The sequence below is a fragment of the Armigeres subalbatus genome, chromosome 3 (assembly GCF_024139115.2).
Source record: "Armigeres subalbatus isolate Guangzhou_Male chromosome 3, GZ_Asu_2, whole genome shotgun sequence".
In the NCBI taxonomy this organism is placed as follows: Eukaryota; Metazoa; Arthropoda; class Insecta; order Diptera; family Culicidae; genus Armigeres; species Armigeres subalbatus.
Genome location: NC_085141.1, coordinates 236,823,346 through 236,838,310, shown reverse-complemented (window position 1 = coordinate 236,838,310; position 14,965 = coordinate 236,823,346). Strand labels below are relative to the sequence as shown.

The window sequence follows — 14,965 nt, the reverse complement described above, 5'->3', positions numbered from 1 at the left end:
AAGATTTAGAGTCTCTTGAAAAGAGGCTTCCAAAACTCTTGAAAGGAGGCTTCCGAATCTTTTGAAAGAGGTCCTCTGAGTCTCTTCAAAGAGACATCCGAGCCTCTTGAAAGCAGGCTTCCGACCTTTTGAGCTTTTTGAGAAGAAAAACTTCATGGCACTCAAATGGTGGCTTCCGAACCTTTAGACTCAAAATTTTAGCATGGAAGCATATTTTTGACATATTATTCAACATTTTGTTTCGTTAAGGTAAGAAATCAAAATTTTTAAAATTTGTTCATTCGACGTTTTTTGCTTTTGATCTGTTCTGTCCTTCATACACTGAGCAGGAGGGCAGGAGGGCAGGATTCAATAGGCTTTGATTTACTGATCGTCATGCATATTATGTACAAGACAGTGTTTTGAAATTAAAAACATTTCACTTTATCAATAATTTTTGATTGGAATTGTAATTCATCCGCCATTACGCATTTTTGTCCTAGGTACCCCCTAGGGCCAGCGAAGGTACCCCCAGGGGTACATGTACCCCAGATTGAGAACCGCTGCCTTAAATGATTTTGAGGAGATAATAAATATGTCAGTAATTAAATAAGCTTGTTTGTGTCGTAAGTTACCATTTCAACGCTTATAAAGACTTTAAATACCTACTTGCTAATAAATGGTTTATGAAAACAACCCGGTGGTGTTGTGATACAAGTCATGTAATGCATGCGATTGACCTTATCACTAAGCTTTAATTGTTATAATAAATATTGAATTGTTTGTAACAATCGTTAAGTATCACTGTCTATCTTAGCATTAAAAATTCGAGTACCAGTTGCACTAACTATCCATTATTCGAGATAGTTCTTCGAAATACTGAGAGATTGTTTCAACTTTTAATCACTGCTCCGCTGATAGGCGGTTAATGCCAGGAACACCTGCTCGAGAGATGTTTGCCCGAGAGCGTAGTCCTCAATTTCATAACGTGATTTTGCTTGCTCCATCAATCCAAACATGGTGGACCACTTCAGCGACGTCTCCATTATATGGTACGTCAGATAGTCCAAGTACTGCTCCCTGAAATAGACGAGACTCAGTCATAAACTTCTTCGAATTGCTTTAATTTAACCTAATAAGCTACCTGAGCTGTGCTCCATCGAAGTGACGTTCAATATACTGCATGACTAGATTCGTTTTGTTTTCCAATACTTCGTTATCACATTTCTTTAGCTTAATAGTTAGAAAAAATCCTTCTGTAAATTTATTCTTCAGATGTTGCGCGGATCCAAGGCACTTGAATTCCCCATTCACCATGATGGCAAGCCGAGTGCAGAGTGCTTCACATTCCTCCATACTATGCGAAGTCAGTACAATCGCTTTCCCCATTTGTCGCACTCGACATATGACATTCCAAAAGTTTCGTTTCGCTCCCGGATCCATCCCCGTTGTCGGTTCGTCCAAGTAAATAATAACTGGATTCCCTACCAGAGCCAAAGCGGTACTCAATTTCCGTTTGTTTCCACCGCTATAAGTTTTTATGGGTTTGTCGAGGTGCTTGAAAAAGTTAAGATCGTTTGCTAGTTTCAATGAGATTGGTTGTATCAATGTGTTAGGCACGCCTCTTAATAATCCGAAAATTCTTAAACACTCGCGACCAGTCAAATCTTCAAATAATGCGTCAAACTGCGGACAATATCCGATCATCCGGTTAACTTCATTCATTCTTGAACGCATGCTGATTCCTCGAACCCACGCATCGCCAGACGACAGGTTGGCATCGCCCGTTAACATCTTGAAGGTAGAAGTTTTACCCGCGCCGTTCACGCCCAATAATCCGAAACATTCGAAATCCTCCACCGCCAGCGATAGCTCATTCACAGCAACAAACGATCCGTAGTGCTTCGAAACCTCTTTTAGCACCAACGTGTGATTGGCCAAATTCTGTTCATTTAGTAATGCTATTCGTTGCTTTTCGTCTGCCACGTCAGAGTCCTCGTTAATCGCTATAGTTTCCTTCGATTCACTGGTGGCATCAATTGGTGCGCTTCCACACGGCTTTTTACACGAGATGTTCATGCTGAAGCATCGTAACTCCTTCAATAACAGGATGGTGAACGATACTATGCCGACCGCAAGCATGTACATCAAATTACGACTGATTCCATTGGGTTGAAATGAGAATATTTCCGTGTCTGTAAAAAAGTGAAGACGGAATTAGGTAATTTTCTCTTGGTAAATAGGGGGAATGACGGCTTTGGCAGTTTTTGTTCTATTATTGGCAGGGGGATTTTATGCCTGACTAGGCTCAAATTCGGCCTAAACATTCTTTGCACATCAAAGAATATTGTGGCCAAATTTCATGAAATTTGGTCGACAAAAACCCCCCTGCCAAAAATAGAACAAAACCTGCCAAAGCCGTCTTTTCCCCCATTTGAGTTTTCAAAAATTATCAATTATTTTAAAAGATCCCTGTAGCTTTTTTTCTGCACAAAATGACAGGGATCATACATGTTTAATTATGAGCGAACCACCTTAATACAGTTCAATTTTGTGTTTTCCGGGTACTATTCATTACCCAACCTGGCAGCCAAAGTACCGGTACTACAAGTGTTAAATCGATGTTGGTGATGAAACCCAACATGTACAGGGGTTGGATAGAATGATCGGGACAGGCAAAATTTTATCGAAATTCAAATGACCATAACTCTGTGAAAAATCCACCGATTTTATTGGTTCTTACAGTGTTCAACGGGAAAATTAATTACGTTTTGGAAAACTGGTTCAAATCCATGTTCAGACCGCTGGATACCGGAAATATTCTGGATTATTTGAGGGCAATAATATTATTTTGGCAAAAACGCTTAGAATTAAATTTTCTGCAACTTTGTAGAACAGTACGACCCCCTAATTTGAAAGATTAAAAAAATACATTTTACACTATTTGTCACAAAAGGGCCACCCTAATGACAATTTACACCAAAAATAGATCTTTTCTTGTAGATAATTTAGTCTGAAGTAGATAATTTAGTCTGAGATGGTTTTCGAGTTATCGAATTATGTCGTGAAATCTGACGAATCCGACCATTGTGCGCCGTCGCCACCGACGATTTTCGGACCGGCACACACCTCTACTGCCGTTTTACGCAAAATTGTCCCATGTACATAGGAAATCTCAGCAAACATGAGACACATATGCGTAGTGGCGCCGTCCTACATGTCCTACGCATGGATTTTCCAGGGTAGGACAACCAAAGTATTGTCCTACCCATGATTATGGTAGGATGAAGTCAATGCTGGCAAGAATCTGTGTATTAGCAAATGGTCATTTCAAAGTTAATTGATGTCTTAACACTAATCATATAGGATTCTGCGATTAAGGATGCTTCTGTTCGTTTAGTAATTTGAGGTCGATGTAGTATGACAATAACTCATACCAGAGCAGTACTGCGTAATCGTCATAAAACAGAGAGCAAAGAGCCTTTTTCTATCTCAGGCAACCAAATGCAAATACCGTGGGTTCTTATATCAATTTTGCATGAAAGGCAGTCATGAAAAGATGTAGTGCTTTGTTTTAAAATTCAAATTTCCAAATCATTTTCATAATGCATATATGCAAAAAATGACCAGTCGACAAATTAATCATATTCCTTTAATCCACCAAGTCGAAAGTGGTAATAAACACAAAAATAAAGCAGATATTTCACACTTCGGGTATTTCACACTGTATCGGAATAAATATTTTTTTGAGATTTTTGTAGCATGCCTTTCATTCTTCGCGTTTCTATAGACAATGAAAGGGGCAGATAGGTAAGCATCGCGTAACATCTCTCATTGAAAATGAGGAATAGCAGTACTGCTCCAGAGCTTCTAGTGTGAAGGTTTTTCTACAACTCTGCTAAATAACTTATTGTTTAAATTTAACTTAAAACGGAGTTGAAACGCAAGTTGCTATAACTACAACTAAACGATAACAAAATTTCAATCATTTAGCCTAAGCTACTGTAACTATTAGAACTATTAGGCAAAGTTGTAGCAAAATCTTCGCACAAGAAGTCTACCATAAACACATGTCAGAATACAGCTTCCGGAATAAGTTATTGGCAAAGTCCTAATTGATCGAACCAAGTTTAATAAATGATCGAAAACATCCTTGGTCTGAAAGTTTTCCAAATACTCTGATTAATTAAAATTATCAGAAGTTATGACAAATAAAGCACTATTAAACGAAGTATTAGATGCCCACGGAAAATAGTTATATACAAACCTCAAGAGATAAATTGAAATCTGAGACCAAAAACTTCCAAAATCTCGCTTGAGATCAGGACCGTAAAGGATAATGAAGGGATTATTTGACAATCATGCGATTTCTCGACAATTTGCTTTGAATCGCTAGATCCATAACCATGTCTAAAAGATATTTTAATCCTAGCAGTTAGAAATTGATAAAAGCGTTAATGATTTATACTAATTCTGTGAACCGTGATTTCTGCTGAAAGCTTGTAAAGATATTCTATTATCGTAAAAATATCAAGATGTATGTCATGCTTCTTGGAAGGCCTTAGTAATTTTTGGAAAAGCAATATGTAGAAGAAAATTTCTCAAATTATGTGAGTATTCTGTCCGCAAGAACTTTTCAAGTCCTGTTTAAATATTTTTCAAATTGATTATAAATATGAAACGGTTATGCTATCAGTGGCAGTGTAGGTAGAACGCGCATCGATTTCTCAACATCAGAACTGTTGCCCAAATCGAAAACAAGCTCGGTGCTCTAGTGACTACCGATTCTGCCTACAAGCAGGAAGTCATGGGTTCGATCGCAGGCTCATCCCATTCCTATTATGTATGTCTTAGTTCTTCGAATGTTCCGAGCTCCGAACGGTTCCTACTGTTAAATATACCTTCCGCACTAACAGTTGCAAAACCTTCTGTGGTGCCTATGAAGGGTCATAGAGTTCTGTACCTTCATTCACTGGGTGTCCATCCTTTCCCCTAAAACATTTGCAAGCACGTGGCCAGGACAAATATCGTCTGTTGGAGAGTGCCTCTGTGGTAACGGATGGAAGAGATGCTACTATCATGCTTGTAACACCCACGGATTTGTGCGATTCGCTTAATGCTAATGCTTTCCTATTTGTCCTACCCACGACTCGAAACGTGGATGCGCCTCTGCATTTAAATATTTGCTCAGAACCACAAGATACCACTTGGTGCAAGAACGCTGCCTACTAGAACAATAGCGTGCCTGCGACAATGGGTGGAACCGGTTTCATGGATTTTACGGAAACGGCCATATCTCAGGTTTTTGGTGTCCGATCTGTGACATCAATATATCAATCAACTCAGAAAGAGCTCTAGTTTATGCAAATATATAAAAAGAGTCAACATTTCGGACAAGCAAAAAATACAAGCGCTCAAAAAAAAACATTTTTGAAATGCCCTCATATATTTTTTTTGTACTTCTGACGTCAAAATCTAATATTTTGTTTTTTTTTTCTTTTTTCAAAGTTTTTTTTTGTTTAGTCTCTGCCTTTTTGTTCCGTAGAGATCCATAGCTCTTGCCATCCGGAAGATGCACCCAGTCGAAACATTTCTCGAGCACGACGACATGCCACATTGTCCCTGACACCAAATGCCCGGATGAGAAGCTAAAATTCCCTGATCCCAAATTCGAAGCCCCGTCCTTCCTTAAATATTGTAAACTAACCTCGAGTCACAACGAGTACGTTGGCTTCTACCCATCTTTTACCAACTGTATAATAAAATAATTTTGATTGTAAATATCACAAAGAATCATGGCTCCGTAAAGTGTTATACACGCCTGAGCCTACCATATAAACGAACTTGAATAAAGGCGCCGGCCACTATGGTAGATCACACTTATCTCGACCGAAGCAAAATGCAAGACAACAAACAATACTAAGAGTGTTACTTTTGAGAAGAAAAACGAAACTTTAAAATTCAATTTGTTTGCATAATTACTAATTCACAGAATAATAAATAAATTAATTGGTTTCCACAATTTCACAACGAGGGTAAACAAAAATCAAAGATGTTGGACAACCCGTTTCAGAGATACATACAGATCGAAGTATGTCGCGCTTCTGAATGGATCGAGAATAATTTACTGCAGTCAGAATTTTCGTTATGTTTTCCTAAAAAAATTTCCGCCTTGAAGAAATGTGATATGGAATGGTGTTCACATATGTAGTAAGGCGTTTTGCAGTTTTCGGAACAAGTGTAGATGGGGACTGAGTAGAAGTTTTCTGGAGAATACTGTTTTTTTGGTAAGATCTGTCTGAGTTGGTTTTACTTAGGTAAGCACATGTATTCCATTATTCACGATCTTCACGGTTTGACTGGATTAATTTTACCGGTGCAGTTGTAGCAAAGGAAGAAAATTCTCCCGAGTTACTCAGGCAAGATCTGTATTTATTTAACGATAGGTATATTAGCCTTCAACAAATAATTTCGGTTGATTTTATTCCTCCCTATTATTGATCACTCTCATCCAACCGAATGACTTGATTTCTTTATTTTTGTACATCTTTATAAATCTACGAGGATAAACGAAATTAATTAATAACTTTCGGTTTTAATAAATCAATAAGTCAGCCTTGGGCTGAAAGTCTCGCTAAAAAAGATAAAAAAATCAATGAAAAAAATATGTATCGGATTACATAAGTATTTGGTTCCTGTGTTTTACCAAAAGCATATATTTTTCAATATAACTTAATAATTCCAATTTGAAACAAATAGGGAAAGGGGCATTTAATATATTTTCTTTCTAGTTTCAGAGAGCGAACAATGGCGCTTAAACCTAGGCCTATTAGCCAGAGCAAGTTTAGTAGCTTAGCCCCATCCCAAAGAAATCACAAATGAAGTGAGATAAATTTCTTAGCAACGTCACTTCCAATGTATTTTCATAATTTTTTTTATCATTTGTTTATAATGATACACCTAAACCACATACCCTACAAATCATCCAACTCCTTGACATCTATGAGGGCGTCGGTGAGTCGCTGGCCTCTCGTTAAGTAGATATCATATCATCATTTCCTTCCCTTCCCTAGTAACGGAGCAGATGGGCGTAGCCGGCAATGGTAGCCTTCATGCTTTACCATTTTGGACCTCCAATTGAATTGCTATTAAAACCCAAATAGTAATCCATAAGCAGTTGGAGTAAGAAAGTTAAATAATATACATGACACTATGACAGCATGAAATACTCCGTTACAACGCAACGCAACCTGTTAGAAATGGTGGTGGGGGTAAATTGGACACCCTAAGAACTGCTGTTGTTTATCAAGAGGCTATAAAGAAATTGCATTGTTCAATGCAAGTGTGTCGAAGCTTATCTTATTGATTAACATAGCCTGTTGTGAAAAAAAAATGAAAAAATATTTAAATATGTTATTTTCAACATTTAAATTAGTCCAAAATAGTTCAATTTTGTTTTGGGTGGGGTAAAATGGTCAGGCGGTGGGGTAAAGTGATCAATATTGTAAATAAAGCAAATAAGTTGATCAAAACATTTTAAACCAAATACATATTCTTAATAATATTTAAAATGTTAGCGGACAGATATAAACCCTTCGTTTTATCACAGACAAGCAGACGTATCGGGCTTATTCAAAATGATAGGGCGAGATTTTTTTTTAATATTCAATTGACCATTACTCTGTGAAATATTACCAGGTTCCTTTGATTTTGGTATGGTTCGGCAGGAAATTCATCTAGTTTTGAAAAACGGGTTGAACATCATGCTCTGGCCTCGGCTCTGGCCTCAGGAGAAATTCCGAATTATTTGAGAGAATGTCAAAAATGCTAGATTTTGTGCGCCTATATTATTAAAATGGATGAAATGTTGGCCCTTGTTATACTCTTTTACAGAAACTAGAGTTTTTACTGAGTTGATTGATATATGGATATCACAGATCGGATGACAAACATCTGAGATATGGATGTTTCCATGAACGAGGTGTGTTGTATGAAAATATTCGTTCAGGAATGTCGAAATTGTACGAAAATGTGTGTGTGGAGCGTAAACTGCCAGATTCCTCTTTTCTTTACCCCCTGATTGATGATCGAATTGTCAACCGAACCGATTAAGGTTGGAATTTGAGCTAGTTTATCTCCATTTCTCTGTCAGAACATTGTCCACTTTACCCTCAAGCGACATGACCAATTTACCCCCATAGCTACATGTTTTTCAAATAATACCTAAACTACGAAAAAAGTTTAAAAAAACTATCTTCCATCAACCAGTTCTGCTTCATAACAAGCAAAAGGAACGATGTGAACGATATTTTGGTTTAAAACTACTAACTCAGAGTTTTCATCGCTTAAATGCAACAGTGCCAAAATTACATCAAACTAGTATTTTGCGAAAGCGCGCAGAATTTTACTAAAATCAAGCTGTTAAATAGATATTTCGTGATTTGAAATAGCTCGGAGAGCATGAAATGCTTAATTTATGATGTAGCATGGAAAATAATACGAGAAATCCATAAACAGGGAATAAACAAGCCGTTACCCACTTTACCCCGCCTGTTCACTTTACCCCCGCTACTACCTACATTTATCCGACTCATCATTAAACCCCACGGTGAGCAACCATGCGTCTCCATGAACATTGAAAATTGGTCCAGTAGCTCGAAAATTAATATTTTATGTTATATGACAATCGAAACCTATTTATCGTAACTATCGATTTTTTCGACCACGCTACATCAAAATATGTCACCTTAACGGTAAAATTTAAACAAGGGGACGTATCCGACCACTGTGCACTCGGAAGTCACGAAATTATTTACAGAACCGTAAAATTTGTGGTCTATTAGGCCTAAACCGTTCAAATAACAAAAAAAGGTCTTTCGACACTTCGTACTATTTATAATTCTATGAAATTAAAATTGAGAGAAAATTTATTCGTCCGACACTACAAACTCAGAGAATTTCATGAGATAACAAAAAATACTCAATGTTTCTTCTCGAAGTGCAACAAGTTATCCAATGAACACGTAACTGGTTCCAAAACTTATGGAATCCTCGGAATGAAAGTCCAAAATTAAACAGAGAGGGAAATTGTTCGTCCAACACTGTTTATCGAGAAATCCAATGAGGCTCATAGTTATTTATAAAGTGTTACTCAAAATATAGATGAACTTAAATTCATTTTTTTTAATTCAGTCTAAAACATACTCACCACAACATCGTTTGTCGAAACTGCACAGGAGATTGTCCGTACAGAATGGCATGGCATCGCATTGGGCTTCGCAAATTTGCTTTATCGTCAGCGCTAGGTTTATGTTGTTCAGACTGTGGCTCAAAGCAAAATGTGGGAATATCATGTAAAACCATTCCAAGGTTTCTGCTACATCCTTCAGGTTGAACTCACTGTACTTGAGTAGGAAAATTCCCGTAAATATAACCGTTCCCGTAAATATATTGAATATAAGCATTTTGATGAATCCGGTTGATGGGACTTGGAAAAAGTACGACCATAGATACGTGAACGGAATGACAGCAATTCCGAAGCACAGCATGACCAAAACAACACGTGACAGCTCTGCAGGTGTTGACCAACCTTCCTCCTGGAATGCCGCCAGAGTTAAAATATAGAGCATCATGGCAACGATGAACACCAAGTAGTCCCACAAAAACGATACGGTCCAAAAGGTTACTGCATTGACTCCGCTGACAAACTGCAAAAGTTTGGCGCCGGATGCCCTTTCCTTGATGTAGAACATTATGTACATTGCGCCCACGAAGGCCATTGCGAAGCCTGTGTTGAATGCCAGCTGGAATCCCATGTTGCTGCCGGCTTGAAGCCTTAGGAATCTGATCCTTGAGCTGTACGGCAGTGGTTTGTTGATCACATCCAGCGAACAATTGGAACATATTGTTCGCAGAATTGCGTTGTAGATGAGGTTGAGTGATAGCGGTGCCGTGTGGTAGGCCTTATTGTTGAACCAAGCGGTGAAGTTATTTTCAGTTTCATCCAAAGTTGCACCGACCATAAAGGTGTTGTCTACCAGCTTGATATTCTCGACGGACTGTTGAAAATTTTATGGTTAGATTGAATAATGTTTTGACTATTTACTAACAAACCTTGTTTAAAATATAATCCGATAATGAACTAGAAATTGTTACAAGTTTATTTGTCGCAGGAAACTCCGTAAACAGATCTGTAAAGCTTTTCGCCATGGTAGCATTGGGGTTATCCGTTTCGAGCACTGTCACTGTCTTGGCGTATGAATCAAATGAGATATTCAGTGGAGGTAGAACAACGTTGTTCGGAAATGAACGAACTATTAAAATTATGACAATAATGTAGAACATTGACAGTGTAGTTTGAAGTAAAGAGATCTTCCATGCTCGTATGTAACTAAGGTATTTTTTCAAAAACATTGACCTTATTTGATTAATAGTTAATAGTTTTCCTGAGATTAAAGCGTAGTTATTTTCAAAAGCATTGCTACCGTTAATAGCAAAACCATTTGAAGGCAGCATGTGTCCATTTGATTCATTTATTCCTCCATCGGGTATTGTATCACTTCCAAGTCTGCAGAAACAATTTTAGCAATATATTTTATACTTGAGTTTTTAGAGAAATTTTCTTACCTCATGAAAACTTCTTCCAACGTGGATAAAGTGATTCCATAGCTTGATATTCCATATGTTTGTGTGTTATCCTCCAATTCCGCTAACATGTTTTGGAACACATGGAGACATTCTTGTTTCAACACATAACTCAGTTCGGTTCCAACATCTGTGTCAACTTCAATATCAGGAATATATTTTTTCAGCATGTTAGTAAGAATCAGAGGATTACAATTCGATTTTTTCACACATATCAGCCGGTAACCTCGTCCAAATTTCCTTTTTAGATAGAAGGGTGATCCCACCGCTTTCAGATCCCCGTCGGCCATTATCGCAACTCGATCCCCAAGAATATCTGCTTCATCCATGAAGTGTGTCGAGAGAAGTATGGTTCTTCCTACTTTTTCCCGTTGCAGCAAATTCCAGAGCACTCTACGAGCTGCAGGATCCATTCCTGAAGTTGGCTCATCACAAAGTACCACTTTCGATCCTCCACACAGTGCAATAGCAATCGATAGCTTACGTTTCATTCCGCCGGACAATGTGTGGGCCTGGGCATCACGTTTGTCCTCCAATTCTAGCAGCTCTAGATACTTATCAATTTCCCTGGAGACCTGTGCTTCATCGAAGCCTTTTAATTTTGCGAAGAATCGTATGTGCTCCGACACGGTTAGCTCGTCGAATAAAACATTATGCTGAGGACACAGTCCTAACGAATTTCTTATGCTTTCCACATCATATCGGATGTCGAAACCATTAACGATTGCAGTTCCAGTCGTCGGTGGGAACATACCGGTCAGTATAGACATTGTAGTCGTTTTCCCAGCACCGTTGTGGCCCAACAGAATGGAAATTTGATCTTCGTATATGTTGAGCGATAAGTCATTGACTGCAACTTTTTTCCCGGGGAAGATTTTCGACAGTCCCAATATTTTTATTCCTGCGTGTTTTTTCGTAGGCTCTTCTTCTTCGTCATTTCTTTTGTCCCGCGATGAGTATTCTTTACTCATTGTGTTTATTTGTCGATCGTAAGATCCCCTCCAGAATTCTCGCCTGAATAGGAAGTTCCATTTCTTTGGAATTCCGAACTTTCCGGGAGCTACTTGTTCTACGTATAGTGCAACCAGTAGATATAGACAGGCATCAATTAACAGCATCATTATGATGTGTGCAATAGTCAGCTGATCATCGACCGTGACCGGGGAGAAAAGATTAGACCATTGCAAACCAACTGATGTGCCTTCATGCTTCATTAGCAGCATGAATCCGTATCCCATCGCTGTATTGCACCATAAACTGGAAGCCAATTTTGCTTCCAGGGACATTCGATCGTAATTTCCAAACGTGATGTTATACGGTGTCAGTGAGTAGAACCAAATAATTCCCGAAATACCGGATGCAATGTTTGCTAAAAAATAGAAAATTCATGACTTCTTCCTAATATTAAAGAAAATTAAATCTGATTCTTTTATGCACAACAAGTGAAACATCGTTGATGGGTCAGTAATAAAGCAAAATTAGTTGGTATTGAATGAGTATAAAGCGCCTTCGTAAATAAATCAAAGCATGTGTTTAATGCGGTGATTGCAAATAAAGTAATTAACCTCAGGATTCTTTTACAAAAAACATGCAAAACTAATAGATTTTTTTTCATGCTTCAATTCAGATTTTGTAAGCTTTTTATACAGAATTGTGAGAAAATCTTGCCCCTCTTAAGTGCAAATATAGAAACATGGAAAAGCTGTGCCGCAGAATAACGAAATTGGCCATACATCTCGTAAAGAGAAAGCATTTTGCGCTTGAAGATTTTTTTTTTCAAAATATGTTTTACCTTTTGAGAAGAATGTACTGAGCATGAAGCAAAATGTAATTGTTGTAATACTATAGATGAACAGGAATATCCATATGAGCAGCCAGTTTGAAAATTCAAAAATCGCTATGTTCGTATTGGTGGTGAGACTCACGCACAACAGTATAGTAATGAGAGAGATCGATACCGATAGCAATATGAGCGTTCGCACAAACCATGCCGTCCAGTGTAGCCACCCGCTTAAGCCCATCACCTTCATGGTTTCTTTGAGCTGTCGTTCCTTTTCCAGCGTTATGAATTTCACGGTGTTGATGCATGAGTAGAAAAAGGCAATCATTATGATGGCAGGAAACAGATTTTCCAGGCCCCTTAGTAGGGGATCATTGTAGAAAGGCGGATATGGGAATCGCTGAAAATAAATATGACTCATTATTGTGTTATTTTCTAAGTAAAATTGCTCTTCTACCTGCAATGAAACTGTTGGAAGTTGCAAAGAATTGTTTTTCACACTTAAGATAGCCCGTGTAATTGCATTTTGGACCGAAGCAAAACCTTCACCATAATAGTTCGCAGGGTATCCGCCATCGGTGTAATTCACTGCCCGAGCACCATATGTTTGAAACGGGGGAAACACCAGAAATGTACGCCAGTTCGCCCAAAATTCAGCTCCTGGTAGTATTGTTGTACGCATTTCGCTGGGATAACGTAAGGCTATCGACAGTTTTTCAGGCAATTCCGAAATATCCTTAAATACGAAGATATAACTCAGGTCCTTATCGAATAGGCTAAATAAATAGACAAACCTCGAGATCATCTCCAAATTCGACTCCAGCCAAATAGTTGTTGGTAATCAATACGTTATACATGCTCTTCGTATCATTGAAGGCCTTAATTCGCACATCCGTTCCCAAGGATCTAGCAGCTTTTTTCATAACTTGCTCCAGTAGTGGGTTTCTAGGTGTATATGCCAACGTCAATTCAATTGGGTGATTCGTAATCATGGTTCTACGAAAATACGCGCACATTGCATAAACATAATAATTATTGTTTACATCTAATTCACAATGTTGGGGAAATCATATCTCAATCGAAATCATCGGACAATCATACATGAGCAAACTCTTTTACGATTCTGCATCATCTCACTCATTTGCAGAAAAATCTTTTGCACGATTACCGATGAGTTTGAACCCACGTTCTATTTGAGTTATGTATGAGTTCTGAGAATTGGAGTTTTTCCCGACAATGCTGATTCCACATTTCACAAATACTTACCGTATATTAGCGATGCTGCTTACATTTAAGTTGCTAAACATAGTGGGTTTACTGTAGGTGGAAGGATTTACAAGTCCTCGTACTAAAATCAGCAATGCACAAGCCAGCACCGGAATGGTAATCTCAAACACTGTCTGTACATAGTGTCTTTTCTGGATTATCCAATTTTTCCACAAAAGAAGTTTAAATTTTTCCCAATCGCTTGTCTTCATTTTATGGCCTTACTTGTTGAAAGATGACTTGCGAATTTATCCTCCAGCTAATTTAGCTTGAATACAGCAGCATAAAGCAAGTTCCAATATAATTATTCCTTCCAGTTAAATTGTAATGCACACTGTTTGTAGTCGTGCAATTTGTAACTGATGAAATTCAGTACGAGTGCTGTTCACTAGCTGAAATGGTGATTTATCTGTGAGAAGTAAACAAAAGGCACTTGGATTTTGAGGTCTTTTGTAGAATTAATTAAGAATGACTGACTCACTCGCTTTTGGTTGTCATTTTCGGACGCCTGCCAACCACTGTACACCCGCACCTGCCTAAGCCACACTATGATGTGAACTCGCGAATCACAAACAACCCACCAGTAGCAGATCTTCGCAGCATATATACAGATAGTTTATCGAGAGCCTGCCATACTTGGATACACCCGGCCAGTGTTTACACCGCACACTAACGCTACTGGATATCATTATATGCTATCGCCAACATAAACAAACGGGAACTTATGGTCGTAGCTACATATTACCTATGTTCATTCAACACAAACTCATTCTGAAGCACGTGTTCCATTCAACAATGTTCGTGAGATACAAGCGGCAAAACATACTTTTGCATATAAACGATAAAAACGGATCCATAAAAAACTGGAAAACGATCCATAAATAACATCTGAATGTTCCTTAAAATGGTACCATAAATCCATAAAATAGTTAATGAGATTCCATAAAAAATAATTTTTCGATCCATAACTAAGCTAAAATTTAGCAATTAATTGGGAAATATGTTCCATTAACATGGTCAAGAAAAACAATACAATTATTGCTATTTTCCCATGAAAATATGACAAATGATCCATAAATCTTTGGAAATTGATTCATAAAAAACTATATTTTGATCCATAAAACTTCAAATTTGTGCATTTTTTTTTATCGTGATGATGATCCATAATTTCAGTAATATGATCCATAATTTTAGTCATATGATCCATATTTCTGGCCATTTGATCCATAACTTTGTTCAAATGATCCATAGTTTTAATGATATGATCCATAAATTTTGATAAATGATCCATAGATT

The 14,965-nt window shown here is 37.8% G+C and overlaps 1 protein-coding gene across 3 annotated transcripts; it reads right to left on the bottom strand.

Moving 5' to 3' along the window:
* Positions 1 to 714: 714 nt before the first annotated feature.
* On the bottom strand, positions 715 to 14,423 carry LOC134221065 (phospholipid-transporting ATPase ABCA3-like). 3 transcript variants are annotated; one of them, XM_062700247.1, is made up of 10 exons: positions 14,147 to 14,423; positions 13,670 to 14,078; positions 13,198 to 13,399; positions 12,861 to 13,139; positions 12,416 to 12,803; positions 10,606 to 11,992; positions 10,093 to 10,546; positions 9,188 to 10,037; positions 1,124 to 2,174; positions 715 to 1,059 (listed from the first exon to the last, which is right to left on the bottom strand). In XM_062700247.1, the coding sequence occupies exons 2-10, from the start codon at positions 13,879 to 13,881 to the stop codon at positions 879 to 881; spliced, it is 5,004 nt and encodes a 1,667-aa protein (XP_062556231.1). In that variant the 5' UTR covers positions 13,882 to 14,078; positions 14,147 to 14,423; the 3' UTR covers positions 715 to 878. The 3 variants fall into 3 exon arrangements, with proteins under 3 accessions (XP_062556231.1, XP_062556230.1, XP_062556232.1); XM_062700246.1 differs by having other exon boundaries at positions 14,151 to 14,423; XM_062700248.1 differs by having other exon boundaries at positions 13,670 to 14,061; positions 14,151 to 14,423.
* Between the last annotated feature and the right edge of the window lie 542 nt (positions 14,424 to 14,965).